Genomic DNA, 22355 nt, shown 5'->3' on the forward strand with positions numbered 1-22355 from the left:
GGTCCCTAGCTATTTACTACAGATTTTCCTGAGGTCACCCAGTGAGTGGCTCAGACCATCCTTTCCCTCCAGAGCCAAACAGACTCACTGGCTGCCCTAGTGCTGCAAGATCAGCAAGGATTAGATTTACTAACAGCAGAGAGAGGTTGTCTTTATCTCTTCCTCAGGGAGAAATGTTGCTTCTGTGTTACACAATCTGATATAGTCAAAGACAAGATTGGACAGTTCCAGGAAGATCTCCAAAACAAATGTAGGAAAGGGCTTGTTGCCTGTGGCCAGTGGATCACTGGCAGTCCAAAGTAAAACTGGATGCTACCCGTAATTGACTCCCCCCTTCCTTAATCCTACTAGCCACATTCTGCCTTATAAACGTCTTGTCTAGATTTCTTCAACAATAGACCCAAAGATTTCTAACCAGAATTTTAATCAGTTGCTGTCACAGAATTAGTAGCCCCTGGCTACAGAGCCAGAGGCCTGTGCCTGCCAATCATATTCTGATACTGAAGGTCAAGTTAGATCCAAGGACTTTGATGCCCCCAGTCAGCAGGAAGTAGTCTAATGATAATGCTTTCTCAACCCCTGGTTGTTTACTAATAATAAACAAAACAGAGGGGACTACAGGGCAAAAGTTCTGAGCCTACATTTGGGATTGAAAACCTACCAAAATCTACCTATCAAAAATCCCCTTAATCCCTGAGCTCAAAAATCCTACCAATCTCTGAGCTCAAATACTCCACCAATCCCTAGCTCAACAATCCCAACAATCTCTAGCTCAAAAATCTCACCAATCCCAAACTAAAAACCCCCCAATCCCTGAGCTCAAAAAACCCACCAATTCCTGAGCTTGCCCCAGGATCTGGTCACAATAACCCCACCAATTCCATTCTCCCCCCCCCCGTGGGAGCTCCCCCCAATAACTCCACCAATTCCATTCCCCTCATATAAGCCCCCCCCCGCAGAAACCCTATATAATGCCTGCTCCCTGCTCTGTTCTCTACTGCTTCTCAGAGGCAGCCACCCTCTGTGCTTTCCCAATAAATCTCTTGTATGAGCTTTGTTGTGTGGTTTGACTCTGTGGTATCCCTTGGTTTCTGACTGCCAGGATGCCTTTGCTCTCAGAGCTGTAACAGTTACAATATCTTCTATGTACATGTGAGTAACATTAATTGAGCTTAGTGGGTTATCAGAAAGAAAAAAGAAGAAAAAAGAAAGAAAAGAAAAAGGAAAGAAAGAAAAAGGATACATTTTTAAATTGAGAATTGTTACTACCTAGAAGGCATACAATTATTAATTCTTCTCATTGGACCTGCCTTTTTTTTTTTTTTAAAGCACACTGTTATACCAGAAATATAACTGAAGACTAATAATTTCTCACTGAAAGATTAGGTAAAAGTTCCTTAGCTGTACAATTACATGCATTTTGATACCTCTCCTTTGGAGGTTTTTAGAAATCTAACAAAAGATGCTACTGGAACTACAAGCTGAGCTTCAGAGACAAATCCTTGGGTCCTACACCCTCTGCTGGAACTACAAGCTGAGCTTCAGAGACAAATTCATGGGTCCTGTGCCTTGTGCCCATTGTGTTCATTTCTCTTAGATCCTGACAGTCTGACAGCTGGTTCCAGCTGGTTCTCTTGGGTTTTTCACATAGCCATATTGTGTGCGGACAATTTACTTTCTTCTACTGTACTATTTCCAACCCATTTCCTTCAGTTGCATGCTATAAAGTACTGAGATGACCCTCACCCCTCCCTCAGAGATTTAATCCAGAGCCTCATGCTACCCATTCTTAAGTTTAAAAGACTATGTAAGTCTAGAGCTGGAGAGATGGCTCAGTAGTTAAGAACACAGGACGCTCTTCCAGAGGATCTGGGTTCAATTCTCAGAACCCACATGGTGGCTCACAACCATCTCTAACTCCAGTTCCTGGAGAGGCCATACCCTCTTCTGGCATCCAATGGCACAACATACTCATATGCGGGAAAGAGCTAAGGTGGTGCCATTTTGTCCTGATTTTATTTGGAGACATTTCTCGGTCTTCAATCCCAGTAGCCACAGTCACCACGGCAGTGCTTTTAGTGGGACTGTCCATGCCCTGACCATGTCCAGATGTATTAACCAGAACAACTGATGTCTGTGCCAGCTAAAACATAAAACTGAAATAAAGAAGTATAAGTGTTAATTAGAGATAATTGCCATGGAAATATACCTGGAAAAATACCATTAAGCTCTGTAAAAATACAGATGCTGTTCCTACCCTTAAAAAAAACTGATGTAATTGTGTGTTCTGTCTTTAAAAAATGCTGTACCCTCAAGCTTTTGCACCAAGAGACTCTGATAAATGAGCTGGCTCTTGGTCACTAGCATAAAAAGGAATTCATATGCTTCTAATTGGTTTAATTAGTGTTCTTCACTAACCCCTCACACGGATCATTCCACATACCTATAAAACATCCATACATATAAAATCTTAACATTAAAGATTACATCCAATCACTGATAAAATTAGCCAGGCTACCTTGAATCCTAGATTCCTAGCATGGGGTGCTATGTTCCAGGAGGCAGTTGCAGAATCTGAGAGATGGAAGTACTGTGTCTTCCTCGACCTATTTCAGTGGATTATGCTAAGTGACTTGTCTGATGTCGAATTATCCTCGTCTTCTTAGAGTAGGCTGCTTGACTCAGGTACTAAGACATTCACTCAGGATTTATCATTTATGCACATGCATAAGATTGGTTCACACATCTTATCTCAATAAAGGAGATGTAAATATTCCTGTGGTTTTCTATGGTCTGGGATATAAAGGAATCAAGCTCTGAAAGTCTTCATGCCTTGCTGGAAGATGACAACCCCTCAGCAACATTACAGCTTCTTTCAGATTACCCTTGTGCTTCTTCCTGGGCCAGTTTGTAACAAGTTACACAGCCCTCAAGATGCAAGACCTGGATTTGAAATCCACCATCCCTCTGCTTACACTAGCTATAGGCTAGCGTCATCCTGAGGTTGACTGGGTTAAGGATAATTTTCTGCTCTTTCAGATCTCTCTTTTCTAACAAAGCATTAAGGTTTACTCTTCCCATTCCAAAGGCTGCTTCTCTTGGAGTCCAAAACTAGTGAGACTCACTTCTCACACAGATATCAAATGAATCAAACCATCTTCTAATCAGGGAGACTGGAACTGATGAAGCCAAGGGAAACTGTCACTCAAAAATCAATGGAAGAGGAAGAGCCACATTTAATTCTTTTGTGTGGAGGGGACGTATGTTAGAAATCTTACGTGCACACCTGGCAAGTCACTGACCCAAATTTCAGAAGGGTCATCAGTTAACTCCACTATAAGAAGGTGTCAGGAGGCCTCCTGAGACACTGCCTGTGGACAACCAGAAGAATGTGTATTCTGTATTTTGAGTTTAATTGGCCATCCTCCAGCTGCTCAGAGTAAGCCTGCCTGGTGACAAGCACAGGCAGATTGGAGTCACTGTTCCGCTGTAAAGGCTGTTGAATGTGTGAGACAAGCAGAGTAGAGAACCACAGTATTTAAAATAGGTTCAATTAACTGACATCTAAAGCTGTAGAACTTGGGTTGAGTCCCTGGGAACAGCAATGGTGAGTGGCAGCACTCTCAGGTGCCTACTCAGGGTGATGTAGGACTAAGTACACATCTTAAATATGGATTTTGAACTTTTACTCGAGTAACCCTGAGATCACCACCCAGGCCATTCTCAGGACAAGTTCCTCATTTCTTGTGCGTGCTCTCACTTGGCAGATCCCTGTAAGAGTGACCACCATTGTGACTCCACTAGCAGATGATGCAAACACTTTCCGGTCATTTCAGACTTCTGAGGAATTTGTTGCAGTTAATTTTTGTTTTCTATTTGTTCTTCATCACAGACATAATCATCATTGATCTTCCTATACTGACCTTTTATATTCAACAATCTTGATAATTCTCTTGGAATTTCTGGTAGTTCTGCTGTGGTGTGCCGATAAGGCACTTGCAGGTGAGAGTTTTAATTTTTCCAGTCTAACACCTTTTTTATTTTCCCCTTGGGGCACTGGCTAGCACCTTAGGTTTGATGCTAGGTAGCAGACATGACACTGAGCACCTCTGTCCCTTCTTCAGGAAGATTCAGTTTGTCAGCATAGGGAGACTTGGTTTTTATATCAAGCCTGTTACAGCTTCGCAGACTTGGTGGGCATTCCTAAACAAATTTTAGAAGTTTTTCTTTTTACTCATCATTTTCTGTGGTGTTTTAAAGATGCACCACAATATTCTCTGCACCCCCTTTCTTCCCCATAAGTGTATATGCGAGTTGGTCTACAAAGCTTAACCTCTCCCTGGGATGTGCTGACCTCCAGGGTTACCGTTCAGTTCAGCGTGGGGATATTTTTTGGCAGCTCTGCTTGTTTAGAAGCACTTGATGATGTGTTTTGTTTGTTTGGTTGGTTGGTTGGTTTGATTTTACCATTAATTTCTGCTGTTAACTCTTTCCCCCCTTCTTCCCACATTCTTTGAATTCAATTTACTTTTCCTTTTCCAGCATCAGAACAGGAGCCAGGAGTTCAGACTTGCAGCCAACCTTGGTATAACAGTGGTATCTTGTTTTCAATGTTTATGTTTTTCTAACTATTGATTAGAGAATTTGGATATGCACTCATCACCATGCACATGTGGATGCTGGAAAACAACTCTTGGGAACTTGTTCTCTCCTGAAGCCCTGTAAGAACTGAGGGCCCACGTGAGATTGCCAGGCCTTGGCACAAATGATTGATCCATTGATTCATCTCACCAGCTCAATAGAATGCCTTCATTACCATCCAAGCCAAAGTTTTCCTTATTTTAATCATGATTTCTTATCTGACCCACTTCTAACAGTATGGTTGGAAGTCCCTACACTTACATTGATATTCTGCAGTATTGTTAAGGAGTGTTAAGAGGTAAGGCCTACTGAAGAGATCAGGCCAGGAGGGCTTTGCTTTGATAAACAGGCTAATGAGGTCATTACAGGGCAAGTTAGTTACCATCTTAGCAAGCTCTGTGCTCCCTGCTACGCCTCCCCATGGAATGCCTCTGCTACAACCGAGCAAGTGCCTCAGCAGATACTAGGTAGCACTTTGGTACTGTGGATTTCTTAGTCTTCACCATGATGTGAAACCAATCCAATGTCTTTCTTCCACAAATTGGCTACTTTGTGGTATTTTGTCATGGCATCCAAAATCAAGAGTAAGAGAAGTGCTGTTACACACTTCCTCATTTCCAAACGTTTGAAGACAGTGTGCTCATCTGTCGCTTAATTTTTCCTTTAAGTTTAGGGTTCAGATAACTCAACCTGCTTAATTTCAATGTATAATATCCGTTGAGTTTATCTTACAGGAGTAGGCCTATGCAGCAACAGGCCCCTGGTCCTGAGAGTTTGAACAGGTACCATATTCTGCAGGTTCTCTATGAAATAACATCTATGAGATAGAAACACCAAAGTGTCTACTCCAACATATACTTTTATCTTCTTTCCTTTCCCTGTCTCACCAATTATCTCCCTTTGCTTTTGTCACCTGGTGTGTGTGTCACACGTGTCAGGTACACACGGAACACTGCCATTTCATTGTTGAATGAAATCCTAAACACCTCCAGCCCTCTTAACACACTTCACCTTTAATGTACCTGATGCTGACTTTGTCACATCACAGCTCTTTCTGTCTTTATATGCATTCATTATCAGTCTGAACCTTCTTGTCTTTTTATCAAAAGCTGTCTGATAGATAAGCACTATATAGCCAGGCTCCATCTAGTCCAGTCCAATATTTTACAGTTACAGTGTAAAGTAAATCCTTGCTTTTCCAAGTGTCTCATTTACTCCCTCCCACCGTGTTCTTTAAAAAAATAATAATTTTATGTATATGACTGGGAAGGGCATTGTCTTGCTGTGCAGCTCACTGACTAAGTGCAGCCCATTCCCTTTACAATCATGTGGTCTCTGAGGGCAGAATCAGATTCCCTAGGCTGGTGTCTTTACCCTCTAGCTGAGCCATCTCAGTGGCCTCTTTATTTCCCTTCCTTTTAGATGGATTAGATATTTGTTGTTTCAACTAGAGCTTTTAAATTGCAACATTTTATCCTTTTGCAGGTTGTTCAATTGAATACAATATACAAAGTGATCAGTAGATATCTAGTACTGTTATCACACCCAAGACAGCACATTTATTGCACAGTATGTATCACTCATCCTGGCTCTGCACTCCCTCCATGTTTTGCCTTGAAGTGAGTTATAAATGCCACAGTACATCATTTTTTTCATTCATAGGGTTACATTTCTCATCTTCATGCCATCCTTAGTCCTTTCACTTGGGACCCTTTTCTTCAGTGAAGCCTTCCCCTCAGGATCCTACAGGATCCAATTCTGACACTGATCGTGTCCTTCAGTGTTGCCCATAGCTTTGGCCTACAGCATCCCAACCTCCTTTCCATTTGTGAAGGGCATTTCTGGTTGGAAGACAACTTCTGGATAAGCTTTTAAATTCTCTACTTGCTTATTCTTTGAGTAATCTAAAGATACCATTCCACCACCTTCCAGCTTCATTAGGTTTGTGTGGAAGTCGGCTGCCAGTCTTCTCTGCTTTCAAACTTTTCCTTACGATTTGGTGAGTCACAGTTTTTCATCAACTATGGGAAAATCTTGGCTTTTCTTATTCTCTAAGTATCCTCCTGGCCTTTCTCTTCACTCTTCACTCTTCATCCAGGGTTTCAGCTTCATAGACCTCAAACCCTTTGTGTCCAGCACACCCCCTTGGTCTCACTGTGATCCAGTAAGGACACATTCTGTTTATTTGTATCTTGGTTTCCTTTGTATTGCTATAATAAAGACCATGACCTAAAGCAGCTTTAGGAAGAAAGGGTTTATTTGGCTTTTATATCCCAGGTTACAGTCCATTGAGGGAAGTCGAGGTAGGAACTCAAGGCAGAAGCTGAACCATGGAGGGATATTGGTTACTGGCTTGCTCTTCTCTGGCTCACACACCTTCCCAGGGCTAGCACTGCCCACAGTGAGCTTACCCCTTCCAAAATGATCATCCATTAAAAATATGTTCCATGGGCTTGTCTATGGACCAATTAGATGGGCTAATTTTCTTAATAGATATCCCCCTCTTCTCAGGCAACTCCAGCTTACATTAAGTTGAGAGAAACCCAACCAACACAACTCAAGTCAGGGATTTTCATCCAAACTGTGCATACAAACTGTGCAGTCTGGTTTGTTTGTTTTTTAACCCATCTAATTAACTTCTAATATCAGACACTATCCTAGATTATCCAGTCTTTGTGTGTGTGTGTGTATGTATGCTGTGAGTGTGTATGTGTTTATGTATAAATGTGAGCATGTATATGTTTGCATATATATGTGAGCATATACATACTCACATACATATGTGTGTACATATGTGTGCATGTATGTGTATGTATGTGCATGTATGCATGTGTATGTATGTGTGAGTGTGTATGTGTGCATATATGTATGTGTATGTGTGTATAGGTATGTGTGTATACATGTGTATGTGTGTACACATGTGTGCATGTATGTGTATGTATGTATGTGCATGTATGCATGTGTATTATGTGTGTGAGTGTGTATGTGTGCATATATGTATGTGTATGTGTGTATACATGTGTATGTATGTGTGTGGGTATGTATTATATATATGTGTGTGTTTCTGTGTGTGTATGTATGTGTATATGTATAAGTATGTATGTGTGTGGGTAAATATTATATATATGTATGTGTGTATGTATGTATGTGTGGTGGATGTGTATGTATATGTGTATGTATGTATATGTGTGGGGGTATGTATTATGTATATGTATGTGTGTGTCTCTGTATGTGTATATGTGTATGTATGTATATGTATGTGTGTGTATGTATGTGTAGCCAGTTATCTACTGAACTCATTATCTTTTCATATATATCTTTAGCATATGTATTTATTTACATTCACAACTTATTGGTAAAGATTAGTCATAAAGCCTCTATGTAACGTGGGTGAATGTTACCTTGTCTGTGAAAGAAATCAAGAAAGAAGTATTTGGGACAGAGTGATAATGATTGCTACAAACACAAACTCTCTAATTCCGAATATTTGTGGTCTTTCTTATTGTACCAAAACCTCTAATTTGAGCTAATGCACCACAAAATTTAATAGTGTGTGTGTGTGTGTGTGTGTGTGTGTGTGTGTGTCTGTGTGTATGCGTGCGCGCATGTTTCTTTGTGCAGTGCTGGGAATGGAACTCATGGTCTCATAAATAATAAGCATTCACACTACCACTGAGTCTCCTTTTTTACTTATGAATGTTGAAACCAGAAGACCTGACTTTATTTTCTACTTTTTAAATAGAACATTAACATGGAACATATTCAATATAAGTTGTCATACTAATGGATTGAAATTGTCAAGGTTTTAAACTTGTAAACTGAGTTCTAAAATACATGCATATACACATGCATACAAAAAAGCTTAAGACATAGTTATATGGTTTATGAAACTATCAGAGAGTTAACATGCATGTAATCTCCATCCCCAACTGCATCACTGCCCATAGGTCCCCACATGCTTTCTCATATTCAATACTTTCCTTACCTAAAATAACCACCACTCTTACCTCTTACACCCTGTAGTGATCATCCTCAAACAATTGGAATCACAGTAAAAATGCTTTTGTGTCTGGTAGTTGTTTCTTCTCTTCCTTTTCAATTTTTTTTGGGGGGGAGGAGAAGTGTGGTATAGAATATTGAATCCAACACTCGATAAGCAGACATCCTAGCCACTGAGTTATAGCCCCTGTTTTGGTTTGTATATGGTTGGCCCAGGGAGTAGTACTATTAGAAGGTAAAGCCCAGTTGGAGTAGGTGTGGCCTTGTTGGAGTAGATGTGTCACTGTGGGTGTGGGCTTTAAGACCCTCATCCTAGCTGCCTGGAAGTCAATATTCTGCTAGCAGCCTCTAGATGAAGATCTCAGCTCCTCCTGTACCATGTCTGCCTGGATGCTTACATATTCCTACCTTGATGATAATGGACTGAACCTCTGAACGTGTAAGCAGCCCCAATTAAATACTGTTCTTATAGCAGTTGCCTTGGTCATGGTATCTGTTTACAGCAGTAAAACCTTAACTAAGACAGAACTTGGTACCAGAGACTGGGTATTGCTGTGATAGGCCTGAGCATGTTTTTGTTTGGGAAAATGTGGATTTGGGGACTTTGGATTTGGAAAGTCATGGAATGCTTTAAATGGGGCTTAATGGGCTATCTTAGAAGGAATATGAAAGACTTTGTTACTGAGAGTGATTTGAACCGTGTAGACCTATTCCAAGAGGTTTCAGTGAAGAATTCCAGTATGTGGCCTACAGACAGTTTTTGTAGTATTTTGGTGAAGAATGTGGCTATTTTTTGCCCTGTCTGATGAGGCTGCCTGAGGCTAAGATGAAGAGACTCCGATTAACTGCATTGACAAAGGAAGTGTCAGAAACGCCCATCATAGACTTTGTTCTTGGTTAAGTCTCATGAAGAGCATCTTGAACATGCCTAGCAAGCTTAGAAAGGAAAAATATAGAATATATAGTTCAAATATTAAAAGGGCACCAGGAAGTGAAATGGAGCAGAATTCTGTGTTCTGGGAGACAGCAGATTAAGGGAGTGGCACTTTAGGGGCAAGATCCTACCCAGCTAAATTTAGATCCAGGCTTGGTGGTACACACCTTTAATCCAAGGAGATAAAGCCAAGCAGATCTCTGAGTTCAATGCCAGCCTGGGACAGAGCAGGCTCTAAGTGAAGAAGAATTTAAATCCAGGCTTAGTGAACCACACCTTTAATCCCAGTGTTTAGGAGACAGGCCTGCAGATCTCTGAGTTCAAGGTCAATATACAGAACAAGTTCCAGGAAAGCCAAGCTTAGGCAGAGCAGGAGTCTGAAAACAGAAAGCTGTAATAGAATAAGGGGGGCCATGTTCCAACCCCAGAAAGCAGCAGAACATGGCAGCTTCAACCATTTGGCTCTGGCTTTAGAGTGAGAAATAGAAGGGACTACTGGGATAATAGATGCTGGCTATCTTGAGCTAAGAAATTAGTGGTGATTAAGAAAGGACTGGCATTACTGAAGTGAAATCTTCTGGGAAGAGTTTTCTGAGAGCACAAAGAAGCTGTGTTCCAGAGATAACCAAGGTTGCACCTCATGCTGCAGCTGTACTTGGTAATGTGTAAGAGTCACCCAAGTGGTATTGGTTTTGAAGGCATGAAGGGGTCATGGAGAACAGCTGAAGCTTGGCACTGTGAGAGGATATGGAAGGCCATTGGTGAAAGTGCAGCCCCATTTGTAGTTGACAGCCCAGGACTGAAGGGGTCATGCAAAGGAGTTGAGGCCTGGCACCATGAAGAGAGCCTATGAGAGGCTATTGGTGAAGCCTAGTTGCATCAGAAGACTCCAGTGTACTGGAGATGCTAGTACCATGGGATGATCACCAAGAATAGCAGCAGCAGTAGAGTGGTCAACCTAAGCTTAGAGTGCTACAGAGGACAGAGCTGGAGAAGTGACACCAGCCCTTTGGAGGCACCCAGAAGACCATGTGTGGAGCCTAGACATTGAAACAAGAAGCTGTATCCCTGACATTGCCTTGGAGACCCCAAGATGTTCAAGATGCCAGAGTCATGGGCTACCTCCTAAGGAAGGAAAGCTGCTAACAGGGACTGGAACCAGAGTAGCTCACGGTTTATTGCAGTCAACAAAGATGAAAAGGGAGTTGGAGATCTGAAGACCACTTTGACATCAGACATGGAGATGCAGGATTTGGACTTTGTCCAGCTGGTTTCCTGTCTTGCTTTGTGGATTACAGTTAAGTTATTTGATGAATCTCAGAAGAGACCTTGAGGTTTCAACTTTTAATACTGTTGAGACTGCTATAGACTATGGGGGCTTTGGATGTTGGACTAAATGTATTTTTTATTATGCTATGTTTAGGTATGGCCCCCATAGACTCTTACATTTGAACAAGCGTATGGGGGTCAGGGAGTGGAATGTGATGGTTTGTATATGCTTGGCCCAGGAAGTGACATTATTAGAAGGTGTGGCCCTGTTGAAGTAGGTGTGTCACTGTGGGTATAGGCTTTAAGACCCTCATCCTAGCTGCCTGGAATTGAGTCTTCCACTAGCAGCCTTCAGATGAAGATGTAGAACTCTCAGCTCCTCCTGCACCATATCTGCCTGGATGCTGCCATGTTCCTGCCTTGATGATAATGGATTGAACCTCTGAACCTGTAAGCCAGCCCAATTAACTGTTGTTCTTATAAGAGCAATGGTGTCTGTTCACAGCAGTAAAACCCTAACTAAGACAGCCACTACCAATTTTTTTCATTGTTAAGACAATGCTTTGACCCACCCTATAGCCCAGGCAGATAAACTTGCCATTCTTCTACCTCAAGCTTCTGGTTGCTGGGATTGAAGTTGTTCTAATAGGCCTGGCAGACTAGTTGCTCTCTCCTGCAATGTGTTTGTGGGGTTCGCTCAATGGTGTGTTCTGCACCTTCTTTGTTTCTTTTCTCCTCACTAAGGCATTAGAATATACTCACCCATTCTGCTCTTACTGGATACTTGTTTTCCACTTTAGATTTTCATTTGGGTGTGTGAATGCTTTGCTACGTGTATCTATTTGCACTTTGAGCCTGGCTAGTTTCCGAGGCAGTCAGAAGAGGGCGCCAGATCCCCCCCTTGAATTCTTTAATTCCCACAGGTGAATGCTGAGAACCAACCCTGGGGGTTGAGAGCAAAAGGTGGTCTTAACCAGTGAGCCATCTCTTCAGCCCTGGAAGTAACTTTAATGATGGTATGTATACACTCTATATAATCATTTGGTACCCACGTATATGTACCTCTTTGAAACTGTTAGAAACCAGTCATTTAATACATGGACACTACCAAACAATTTTTCAGGAAGATGTTTTGCATGAGACCGCTCTCATCTTTGCCAACATGTAAACACAGTCGAAGGTCTTCAAATGAAAAAGTTCTGTCTGATCTAGGGAGTGCAGTGAATGCAAAACAAAAACAAAACAACAACAAAACACAATACACCAAAAATGAATGAATAAATAAATAAATAAATAAATAAAGTAAAAGATTGATCCTTTAAATACTTAAGATACTTAAGTAATATTCTGGATACAGAGTGGAAACCATTGTTAAAACAAAATATCATTGGCTTCTAGTCACTCTACTCAACATATCTATCATAAGGTTTATTATACTACACGGCTTACACTACAGCTTTTTGGCGAACACTGCTTTGCAGCACGCACTGCAGCCTGGGGAAAGCCACAGCGCGATGCACCTGTTGTATGACGCTGACCACCCTGCAGGGTGAGGCTGTGCACCTTTCTAGAGCTGAAATTAAAATGCCACCGGCCACCGCCCAGCCCCGTGGTCACCCTCGAGGCTGACTCACCCATGTCCAGGGCCTGCTGGCACCTGAGCAGCGCGGCCTCGGGCTGCTGCTGGCGATGCAGCCCCCGCGCCTGGCACGCCAGCCTGCGCAGGCGACACTCGGCAGGGAAGCACCTCTCCAGCAGCCCGCTCAGCATCACGTTCACGCGCCGGGCCTGCGCCCTCACCGGCACCTGCTCCACACAGCGCTTGCACACCGTGAGCCCGCTGGATAACGTCACCGGCTTGTAGAGCAGCCGCCCGCAGCGCGGACAGCCCAGCAGGTCGCGCGGCGCCACAGGCCCCGGGGCCCCGGACGCGCAGCCGCTGGGCCTCGCCGCCACAGGCGGCCGTTTCTCGCGCAGGCCCAGGGCGCGCGCCAGGCCGCTCGCCAGCTCTGAGAGCTCTCCCGGCTGCAGCGGGCCGAGCAGCGCGGCGCCGCGGAACGCGCCGATGGCCTCGGGCAGGCGGCCTGCGCGGGCCAGCGCTTCCCCCAGCTGCAAGCACAGGCCGCGCTCCGGCTGCGCCAGGCCGGCCAGCAGCGAGCGGAAGAGCTCGGCCGCCACCTCGTAGTCGCCCGCGAGGAAGGCCGAGGAGCCCTGGGGCTCCTCCGGGGGCTCCTCCGGGGGCTCCTCGAGGTTGCGGCGCACGCCCTGCGGCTCAGCGGGCGCGGGCTCGGGGCTCATGGCGCGGAGATGAGGGGGTTGCTTGGCAGCCGAAGCGCGGCCTCTGCCCTCTTCGCCGTAAGCCACGAGCGTCAGCGGACCGGGTGCTGCGAGCCGCGGGGACCACGCGCGACGGGTCCGGAGGAAGCGCAGCGCAACGCACGCGGCCCAGCCCTGGCTCGTGCGAGGCGCCGTGCGCGTCCCAGTGCGCGCCCCAGTGGCTCACGTCAGCCAAGGGACCGTGGGAGCGTGGCGACCACCTTACAGCGCCGGCGTCCTGACTGAACCTTTTTTTTTTTCTGCTCCCCGCAGGCGGCACCGCGCGTGTGCGTGCGCATGCTCTTCCCGTCGCTGCGGAGTTGTTGCGCAGGCTGGAGCCGAGCATCTCAGAGTCCTCGTGACCCTCCACCCAGCTCTCAAAATGCAGGCATTTTGGTACCTGCTGGTTCTGCAAGGCCACGCTGCGTAGACGACTCCCCGGCTTCTAGAAGGCAAAGAAAGCAAAGTTTCCAAGCCCCTTTGATCATCCCTAAGTGAATAAGATCCTACAAAAGAGACCCAGCACTCTTCAGAAACACAAGAATCCAGACAATGAAGAATTTTTTACATACGTACATATAAATTATCCAGTTTACATTAAATGTTTTGAAATACAAATGAAACTACAATAATAAGCAGATTGGAGGTCATGTCGAGCTGGAAGAAAGGACATGCATACAGTGTTACATGAGGAAATCCTTAGGGGTGATATATCTTTATTGTGGTGATGGTCTTGATATCAGGCAGGTCAAGAGACAGACAAGGTAACCAAGGAAACTGCAACCCTGATTCCTGAGGGTTGGGAAGCCCCTTTGTAGTTAAATACTCGAAGCAGCAAATAGTTTATCATCATTTAACAAAAACCAAAGCACGGGGACTTTCCTGGCACACAAGTGAGTGCACAAAGGGATAGTAAGAAAGCCTTTAAGTTAAAACTTCGAAAAATGAAAGCAATGTTGTCGTGATGAGGTCCACTGGGGTAGCAAGAACTTTATTGTCTCTGTGGATTTAAATAAAATAAAATAAAAAAGGCAGGGAAATCGAGCGATCTCAGGCCCAGCCAGGTTCACTTGAAAGCAAAAGCAGGTGAATTACTCAAAGCCCAGAAGGAAACAGACTCCTAGTGGGTGGGATCCGGATTGTAGAATCTGAGTTTGTCTGGTAAAGCCAAAAAGCATTCAGGTCTAGGACTAGGTCTTCTACCTCAGAAGTGTCTGATTTGTGTTATTGCAGGGGATTCGATCATCCCGACCAAGAAAGGGAAGTGGATACCAAAAAAAAAAAAAAAAAAAAAAAAAAGAAAGAAAAAGAAAAAAAAGGGGCTGAGCTGGGTTTCACCCTTCCCTCACCTCGATCATCTTCCACCCTTCCCTCACCTCGATCATCTTCCACCCTTCCCTCACCTCGATCATCTTTCACTCTTCCCTCACCTCGATCATCTTTCACTCTTCCCTCACCTCGATCATCTTCTTTGCCCGCTGTAAAGCCTGAAGGAACCCCACCACAATACTAGAGCAGAGAGGACATGGATAATGAAGTCTCATTGGTCTATCTGCAGCTTCAGTAACTCATGGCTTCTCCTACTTCTCTGCCTCCCTAAACTTTTCAACAGGCAGACTGCATTATTCATCTGGTAAAACTTGGGGTATGACTCCAAAAGGGTGAGGAATTCCTTTAAAAATTGCCATGCTTCCATCAATCAAGCAGAGTCTCTTAATATCTTCAAGCACCTAGTTAGTTCATAAGTCTACGGTTGTCATCTCACTGAGAACAACCATGAAATCAGTCATTCAAGGACAGCCTATAAAGTAACACTTGGAAAAAATATTATATATACAGACACACACACACACACACACACAAAGACACAACATGTACACACACACAGATACACATAGACACACAGACACACACACAAAGACACACATAGAGACAAACAGAGACACAGACACACAGAGAGACACACATGCACACAAACAGATACAGAAAGATGCACACATGTAGACCCACACAGAGATAGACCACAGATTCAGACACACACAGAGAAACACACATATAGACACACAGAGATGCACACACGTAGACTCACACACAGACACACATAAACACACACACACTCTCCCACACAGACACGCATTCATACACTCTCATACAAACAGAGATGTATAGACACAGAAACACACACACATACACACACACACATATGAACATAAACACATAGAGAAATACACACACGCACACACTGTAGTTAGTGGAAGAAAACAGTATCAAAGATGTTTGTTGATGGGATGAGTGAATCTAGACAAGAAAAGTTACCTCTTCCTTCAGGTGCTGCTTCCAGAGACAGGTAGCACAAAGAATCAGGATCAGGCCAGTATTTGGCATCTTAGTTACTTTTTCCACTTGCTGTGATAAAATATCCAAATGGAAGTCGTAGAAGAAAGGTTTCTTCTGGCTCACAGATCCAGGACACAGTGTGACCTGGCCCAACTGGTTGTTCTTCACTGACTTCACTGTTCTTCTCTCAGGTTCCTGAGAGAGAGTAGACCAGGGGGTGAGAGAGATGGAAGGGATACAGGCTGGGGTTGGGAGGTCTTACACGAACTTTGTCTTCTGCCAAGTACACTTAAGAAGTGCAGCACGTTATATACTATTTCCAGCGAAGAAATGGAACAAAGTCAGCAGAAGCTATCCTCCAATGGGACAAAGCCTGCAAGAGGCTAATCAAGCACTGTTACGCAAAGCATTACAAATATAGCACATGGTGACCCTGAGACTGACAACCATAGTCTTGTACAGTAGCAAGAGTTAGGTAATTAGAATCCAAAGCCACTGCTCCTTCCAGGCCCTGTCCCCAGGCCATCACTGGCTCTGCCAAGCCTGTTCCTAGTTTTGAAAAGGAGCTATGTGTTTTCTTCATACATCAGGGACTGGGGGAAAACGAAAGGCCAACCTATTCCTAAACAACACTCCATTGTGGTTGAGGAACATGGCACATGAACATGAAAGCACGAGGGACAGCTAGTCATATTGTGTCCTTAGTCCAGAAGCAGAGAGTGATAGACGCCAGTGCTCAACTCACCCACTCTTTCTAGTCAGTCCAGAATCCCAGCCCCGAGAATGGGACAGCCCATAATTACAAGTCTCACCTCAGTGAGCCTAATTCTCGGTAATTCCTTACAGAAAAATGCCCAGGCTTTTCTCCTAATGATACTAGGTCCTGCCAGTATTAGGCATCAAAGAGGAAGTAATGTCAACAGAGCCTTGTGCCTTGCAACCTGATGGAATTTTAGATGGTGTTAGCATGGCGGATCTCAGTCTAATCGGCACATGAAGGCAATTTGAGAACATCCTACAACATAGACCCACAAATGTGCAGCTCTTAAAAGCTCTTAAAGGCTAGCGTTTAGCCTAGGAAAGGTTGCAATGTAACAAGGTTACAATGTTACAAAGTCTGTGTAGCTGTGGAAACTCCCAGTAGAGGTGTAAGGGCAGGAAATGACCTGGAGTTGCTAAATAAGGAACCTAGGCTCTCACGAGGAAAGACTGGATGCCGAGAGTCAGCTAACCCAAAGGTTCCATTGGAGATCTGTCTCTTTATTATGTGAAACTATGATAGTAGATCACAGAGAACCAGGAGGGCTGGCTGTTGATAAACCAAGGTGAGCATTTGGGGGAATGTTGGGCACTGGGGCATGGGGATCTTCAGAGTAGTACACAAGCTGACCTCAGCTGTTAAATATGCAGACTGCACTATCATCCTTGCCTACTTGTCTGGCATCTTGGTATATTTAGTGATCTTGATGAGGGAAGAAACAAAAGGTTTTCAGTTTCAGGTAAGGAGTGAAGCAGGAATCTCTGCAGAGGATGAACTTTTCTGAAAGTTAACTGCAATTATCCAGGAATGGTCGTGACTTCAAACACTTATGAAAAGTCATCATTGTGGTGTGTGGATGTGCATATGTGTATGTGTGTGTGCATTCATGCATGCTTGTGTGCTTGAATGTCTGTATGTGTGCGTATGTGTGTGTGTTTATGTGTACATTCACATGTATGTATATGTGCATTATGGATACATGGATGTGCATGTGTGTGTATGTATGTGTACATGTACATGTGTGTGAGTGTGTGCATGTGCATGTGTGTATGTGTGTGTGCATGCATGCTTGTGTGCTTGAAGGTGTGTATGAATATGTATGTGTGTATGTGCACATGCACATGTATGTATATTATATATACATGGGTGTGCACATGTGTGCACGTTGGTGTGCATGTATGTGTACATGTGTGTGTACATGTGTGTGTGATGTGCATGTGTGTATATGTATGCATGTGTGTGTGCCTGTGTGTGTGTGGATGTATGGCTATGAATATGTAGGCAATCATGTCAGTGTGTACCACATGGAGGCCAGAGGATGTCAGATGTCTTCATCTATCACTCTTTGCTTTGTTGTCTTGAAACAGGGTCTCTTGCTGAACTGAAAGCTTACCATTTCTCAGCCAGCAAGCTCTCAGGACCCACCTATCTCTACAACCCATTTCTGGGCTTACGGTCACACTCACCTCACCCAGCTCCTTATATGGGTGCTGGAGATTGGACCTTAGGTCCTCATGATTACAGAATAAGTGCTCTTACATGCTAGATGTCTTTCCAGGCCTTTTGTTTTCTTTGTAGGCCTGGGGATGGAACCTAGAGCTTGGCACATTCTAGGCAAGTGCTTCACACTCTCAGCCCCGAATTTAAGTCCTTAGCGGAAGAACTTCTCACTAGAAATTCTCAGGTCAGAAATGTTTTCTTTCATGAAAAGGCAATGTAAATGTAATTATACCTTTTCAGAGCCAATTATTAAAACTGCCTGTAGATACAGACCAATGTCTCAGTCTGCTTTCTAATGCTGTGATAGACATCATGACTGAAAGGTAAATGGGGAGGAAAGGGTTTATTTCAACTTACAGCTTACAGCCCGTCATCATGAAGGGTCATCATGAAGGGACGTCAGGCAGGGACTAAAGCAGGATTAACCTGGAGGCAGGGGGTTACGCACAGGTCATAGAGTGGTGTTGCTTGCTGGCTTGCTTTCCATGGTGTCCTCAGTTTGCGTCCTTATAGCACATAGGACCATCAGCCCAGGGGTGGCACTGCACAAATCATTAATTGGGAGCATGCCTCCATGGACTTACACACAAGCCAGTCTGTTGGAGACATTTTCTGAACTGATCATCTCTTCCCAATGATCCCAGCTTGTCTTGAGTGACAAAAAAATCCAATCAGGCAGCTAAAGATTGATTTTGAAAGTACAATAAATATGCTATAAGTGCTGCTTAGTTGATTTGGGAAAACAGTTCCAAGTCAATGGTGCTAAGCTCCTGAAGTCCTTCTGAAATTTCCTTCTAGATTCCAATGAACCGTGCTTAGGTGTTGTACGAGTCTGTTCTCTGTCCTCGAACTTCTGTATATATCCTTAAATTCTTTGGTTATCAGAACTAAGAACCTCAAGAGTAGATCCAAAGTTCCTGAGTGTCATGGTAGCTCGGTTGGGACTCCTGGGAATTTCCAGTAACCCTTCTTTCCTGTCTCTTCTTTAATTGACATAAAAATCAAACCCGTTTTCCTGCAGTGTTAGTCAGCAGCAGAAGTGGTAGGTCTAGTCATGGTTGTGCCTGTTACTGTATGAGTAGCTACGCCAACAGAAGGGCCATAACAATACTCCACCCAGTCTCCAGAATCAATAGAAACAGGAAAGCACAAGATCTTCTCTAAAGTATAAAGGGCGAGATAGAAGGGGCGCCATTCTTAAGGTGGCCAAGATGATGCCATGCTTGGCCAGATGTAGGGTAGGCAGCACACCTGATTGTACCTCATAAATGTGGCAGGGGTCACCAGACTGGCAGCTCCCTTTGTAGCATTGGGGTAGAGATGTAGGGGGAGGTGCTGATAGTAAAGTCTGGCTCCCTTATTGGTTCTTGATTTTGTCAATAAAGAAGACAGGAGCCAATTGTTGGGCAAAGGGTAAAGGTGGGACTTCCAGGACCCAGGAGGAAAAAGAGACTGGAGGAAAGAGAAGGGCCCTTTTTGGCCAGGCTTTGCAACAAGAAGAAAGCAGCAGTCATGTAAGATTTTGGGGTAGCTACAACGGGTGGTTGACACCGGCGGAGGCTGGCTGATAAAGTTAGGGCAGAAGATTCTGCACCCAGCAATAGTGTTATCTGGCAATTTCTAAAATAATAAAGCTGTCTAAATGTTTTTCATCCTTGGAACAAAGATGGGCAGAGAGAGAGACAGAGGCAGAGACAGAGAGACAGAGGGAAAGGGAGAAGAGAAAGGAGAGAGAGAGAGAGAGAGAGAGAGAGAGAGAGAGAGAGAGAGAGAGAGAGAGAGAGAGAGAGAGAGAGAGAGAGAGAGAGAGAGAGAGAGGAAGAGAGAGAGAGAAAAGCCAGGGTCATAACTGGCAGTTTGATGAAGCTATCTGAGAGGAACAAGAGGAAGTCAGGCCAGAGCTTAGGCAGCAGCAACAGGGTCACAGCTACTGGAGTGGGGCCAGCAGCAGTCAATCTTGGAGCCAAGCCAGGAGCGAGGGCCGAGGTCCTGGGCAAACGAGGTAGCATGATTTTAAATTTACACACAATAGGGTAGAGTTGTGGGTGAGCACTTGGAAGCGAGTTTGCACAATCCCTATTCTTGTCGTGATGGGATCCCCTAAGCCCCTTCAATGTATTCTACTTGTTACCCCTGGGCTGTGTTGAAGGTCATAAGTGGTGGGTTAACTACTTCGAGTGTCTGCAGGACTGAGAGGTGCCATTTGTAGACTCAGGGCCAGCTCCAGCCCCTCCTGGAGCAGCCTAGGCTGGCCCAGTTTCAGACCCCCCTTTCATCTTCTCTTCTTTGCTCTTTGAGAAGACTCATTCATTGACTGCCCACCCAGGCAGCTGGCTTTCTTTTTTTGTACTGGGACACTTAGGAATCCATTGTAATTAACTTCTGCCTAATTATCAACCCAATTAGGAACCTCTTTTCAGGCTCCTTTTGTACCTGTCATGGTTAATTTATGTCTTAGTCCATTCTCTACTGCTATAATTAATCGCCTAAAAATGGGTAATTTATAAAAAAACAAAAAACAAAACAAAAAAAAATACAAAAAAAACCAAAATACAGTTCTGGAGGCTGAGGAGTCCAGGATCACAGCTCTAGCAGAAGGACAAGCTTGCATTTGTGTGACAGAGAACAAAGGAAGGAAGGACTCTCACCACCATGATATGGATCTTGATATATCCTGAGGGTGAAGCCCTAATAGCCTGTTCGCCTTTAAAGGTCCCAATTTTTGATACCGTTACAACAGTACTAAATCAAGCACCAGCATATTTCAGAAGGGAACATCCCAGACACAGCAGCTGGTGCCTGGGGCATCAGAACTGTGGTTTTAGTTTAGTTTCTGCTTGTGTTTGGTTGTTGTTATTTTTAGGATTTATTTTAGTTACACGTATATATGTGTGTATGCACATAGGTGTATATGTACCCTCAGAGGCCTTATGTTGGATCCCCTTGAATTGGAGTTATAGGCTGTTGAGAACCACCCAGTGTGTAGGTACTGGGATCCAAACTCAGGTCCTCCAAAAGAAGAATAGCCTCCGCTGAGCCATCTCTCTAGCCCAGGACTTTGTTTTGGTCTCAATCATATTGGTTACCTTTTAGGTGACCTTCTTGGTCACCTGTGTTCATCTAGTAGAGCCTGTGCTGTAGGGTCCAGCAGGTCCAGGAAGGAGAGTACCTTATATTTCACTGCTCAAAGGGGATCCAGCAACTAGCAGCACAGGTATTAGCTAGTGCTGCTTAGGGAGGCCTTATCTCCTGTCTCGGGTCCTGCTTTTGAACAGTTGAATGGGAATATGCATTTGAACCTGAGCCACAGGCAGTTTGCATTTCCATGGGGTGCTACTCCATTTCTACAGTCCACTGAGCCTTATTCGTAAACACCACTTATTTGTATACACTCAGTGGTTCAGTTTCTGTGTTCAAATAACAACACTCATCCAAACACACTGAGCCAGGCCAAAGTGGACAAGTCGTTAGGAACCCCAAGGATTTATAGCAAAACCCAAAACAAGAAGCAAAGCTAACACTCTGGGGCCAAAGTAAGATAAAGAAAACGGTGGTTGTGTACTTCATGGTAAAGAGTTTGCAAGACTGAAGAAGACAGACAGACGACAGGACCAGAAAATGCGGTCCAGAGAGAGCCAGAGATAAAGAGTTAGAAGTCCCAGGTTTGGGTCAGACCCTATCCAGTACCTCAGGTCGGACCGCCCAGGGGCGCGCTCCTGGAAGCTGCCCGCCTGAGGGTGGGGTGAAAAGCTGGCTACCTCTGTGATGCTGTGTGCTGCACGGGCTCTGAGGCCTCGGAGCTGGATCCCTGGAACCTGCCAGGCACAGGTCAGACACACCCACCAGAGAGCTTCCTTACTGTCCTTCTAGGAGCTCATCCCCATGAGAGCAGAACCTCTACGAAAGAAGAAGATAGACCCCAGAAAGGATCAAGCAGCAAAGGATCACTTGAAAAAAAGGATCCGAAAACTGAAAAAAGCCACTCAAGAACTGATTCCTAGTGAAGATTTTATTAACCCTGTGAGGTTCTTGGATAAATCAAGACAGCGACCTCAGGAGGAGCATTTGTCCTAGGAGAGTGAACGGAGAGCTCTTCTGCTGAAGAGGTGGGCACTGTATAAGCAGCAGGATCATGAGCTGCAGAGGGACACCATCAGAGTCATGCTGGAAGCCCAACAGGAAGCCCTAGAAGAGGTGAAACTTGAATCTACAGAGTTCTATGCCGAGGCCATAAAGCGGGACACCAACCTATTCCCCTTTGAGAAAGAAGGGCCACATTACACACCACCAGGCCCCTGAAGGCAGGTACAATGATATCACCGAGGTGTACACACAAGTAGAATTCAAAAGGTAGAACTGAAAACTGCTGTCCTCGGAACATGCTGGCCCTAGCAGTCTGAACTGACAATCTAAAAGTCTACTTTCACAGATGCATCATCCTAGGAACAAATAAAGGGTAATCAAAAGTAAAAAAAAAAAAAAAAAAAAAAAAAAAAAAAAAAAAAAAAAAAAAAAATCCTGGTTCTACCTTACTGAACACATGACAGTTTCAAAGCTTTAAAAGTACAATCTTTGATAAAGCAAAGCTCATAAAATGTA

At 44.3% G+C, this 22355-nt stretch overlaps 1 protein-coding gene and 1 pseudogene across 1 annotated transcript in view; one reads left to right on the plus strand and one right to left on the minus strand.

Moving 5' to 3' along the window:
* Lonrf2 (LON peptidase N-terminal domain and ring finger 2) overlaps window positions 1-13414 on the minus strand; it is a 41210-nt gene extending 27796 nt beyond the window's left edge. Inside the window, exon 1 of the mRNA XM_031367282.1 lies at window positions 12478-13414. Coding sequence (XP_031223142.1) covers window positions 12478-13141 — 664 coding nt within the window. The 5' untranslated portion in view covers window positions 13142-13414. The remainder of the gene's footprint in view (window positions 1-12477) is intronic.
* A 3440-nt stretch (window positions 13415-16854) lies between these two features.
* LOC116089419 lies at window positions 16855-22110 on the plus strand (annotated as a pseudogene).
* Window positions 22111-22355: the final 245 nt, after the last annotated feature.

Source organism: Mastomys coucha, unplaced genomic scaffold (assembly GCF_008632895.1).
Source record: "Mastomys coucha isolate ucsf_1 unplaced genomic scaffold, UCSF_Mcou_1 pScaffold14, whole genome shotgun sequence".
NCBI lineage: Eukaryota > Metazoa > Chordata > Mammalia > Rodentia > Muridae > Mastomys > Mastomys coucha.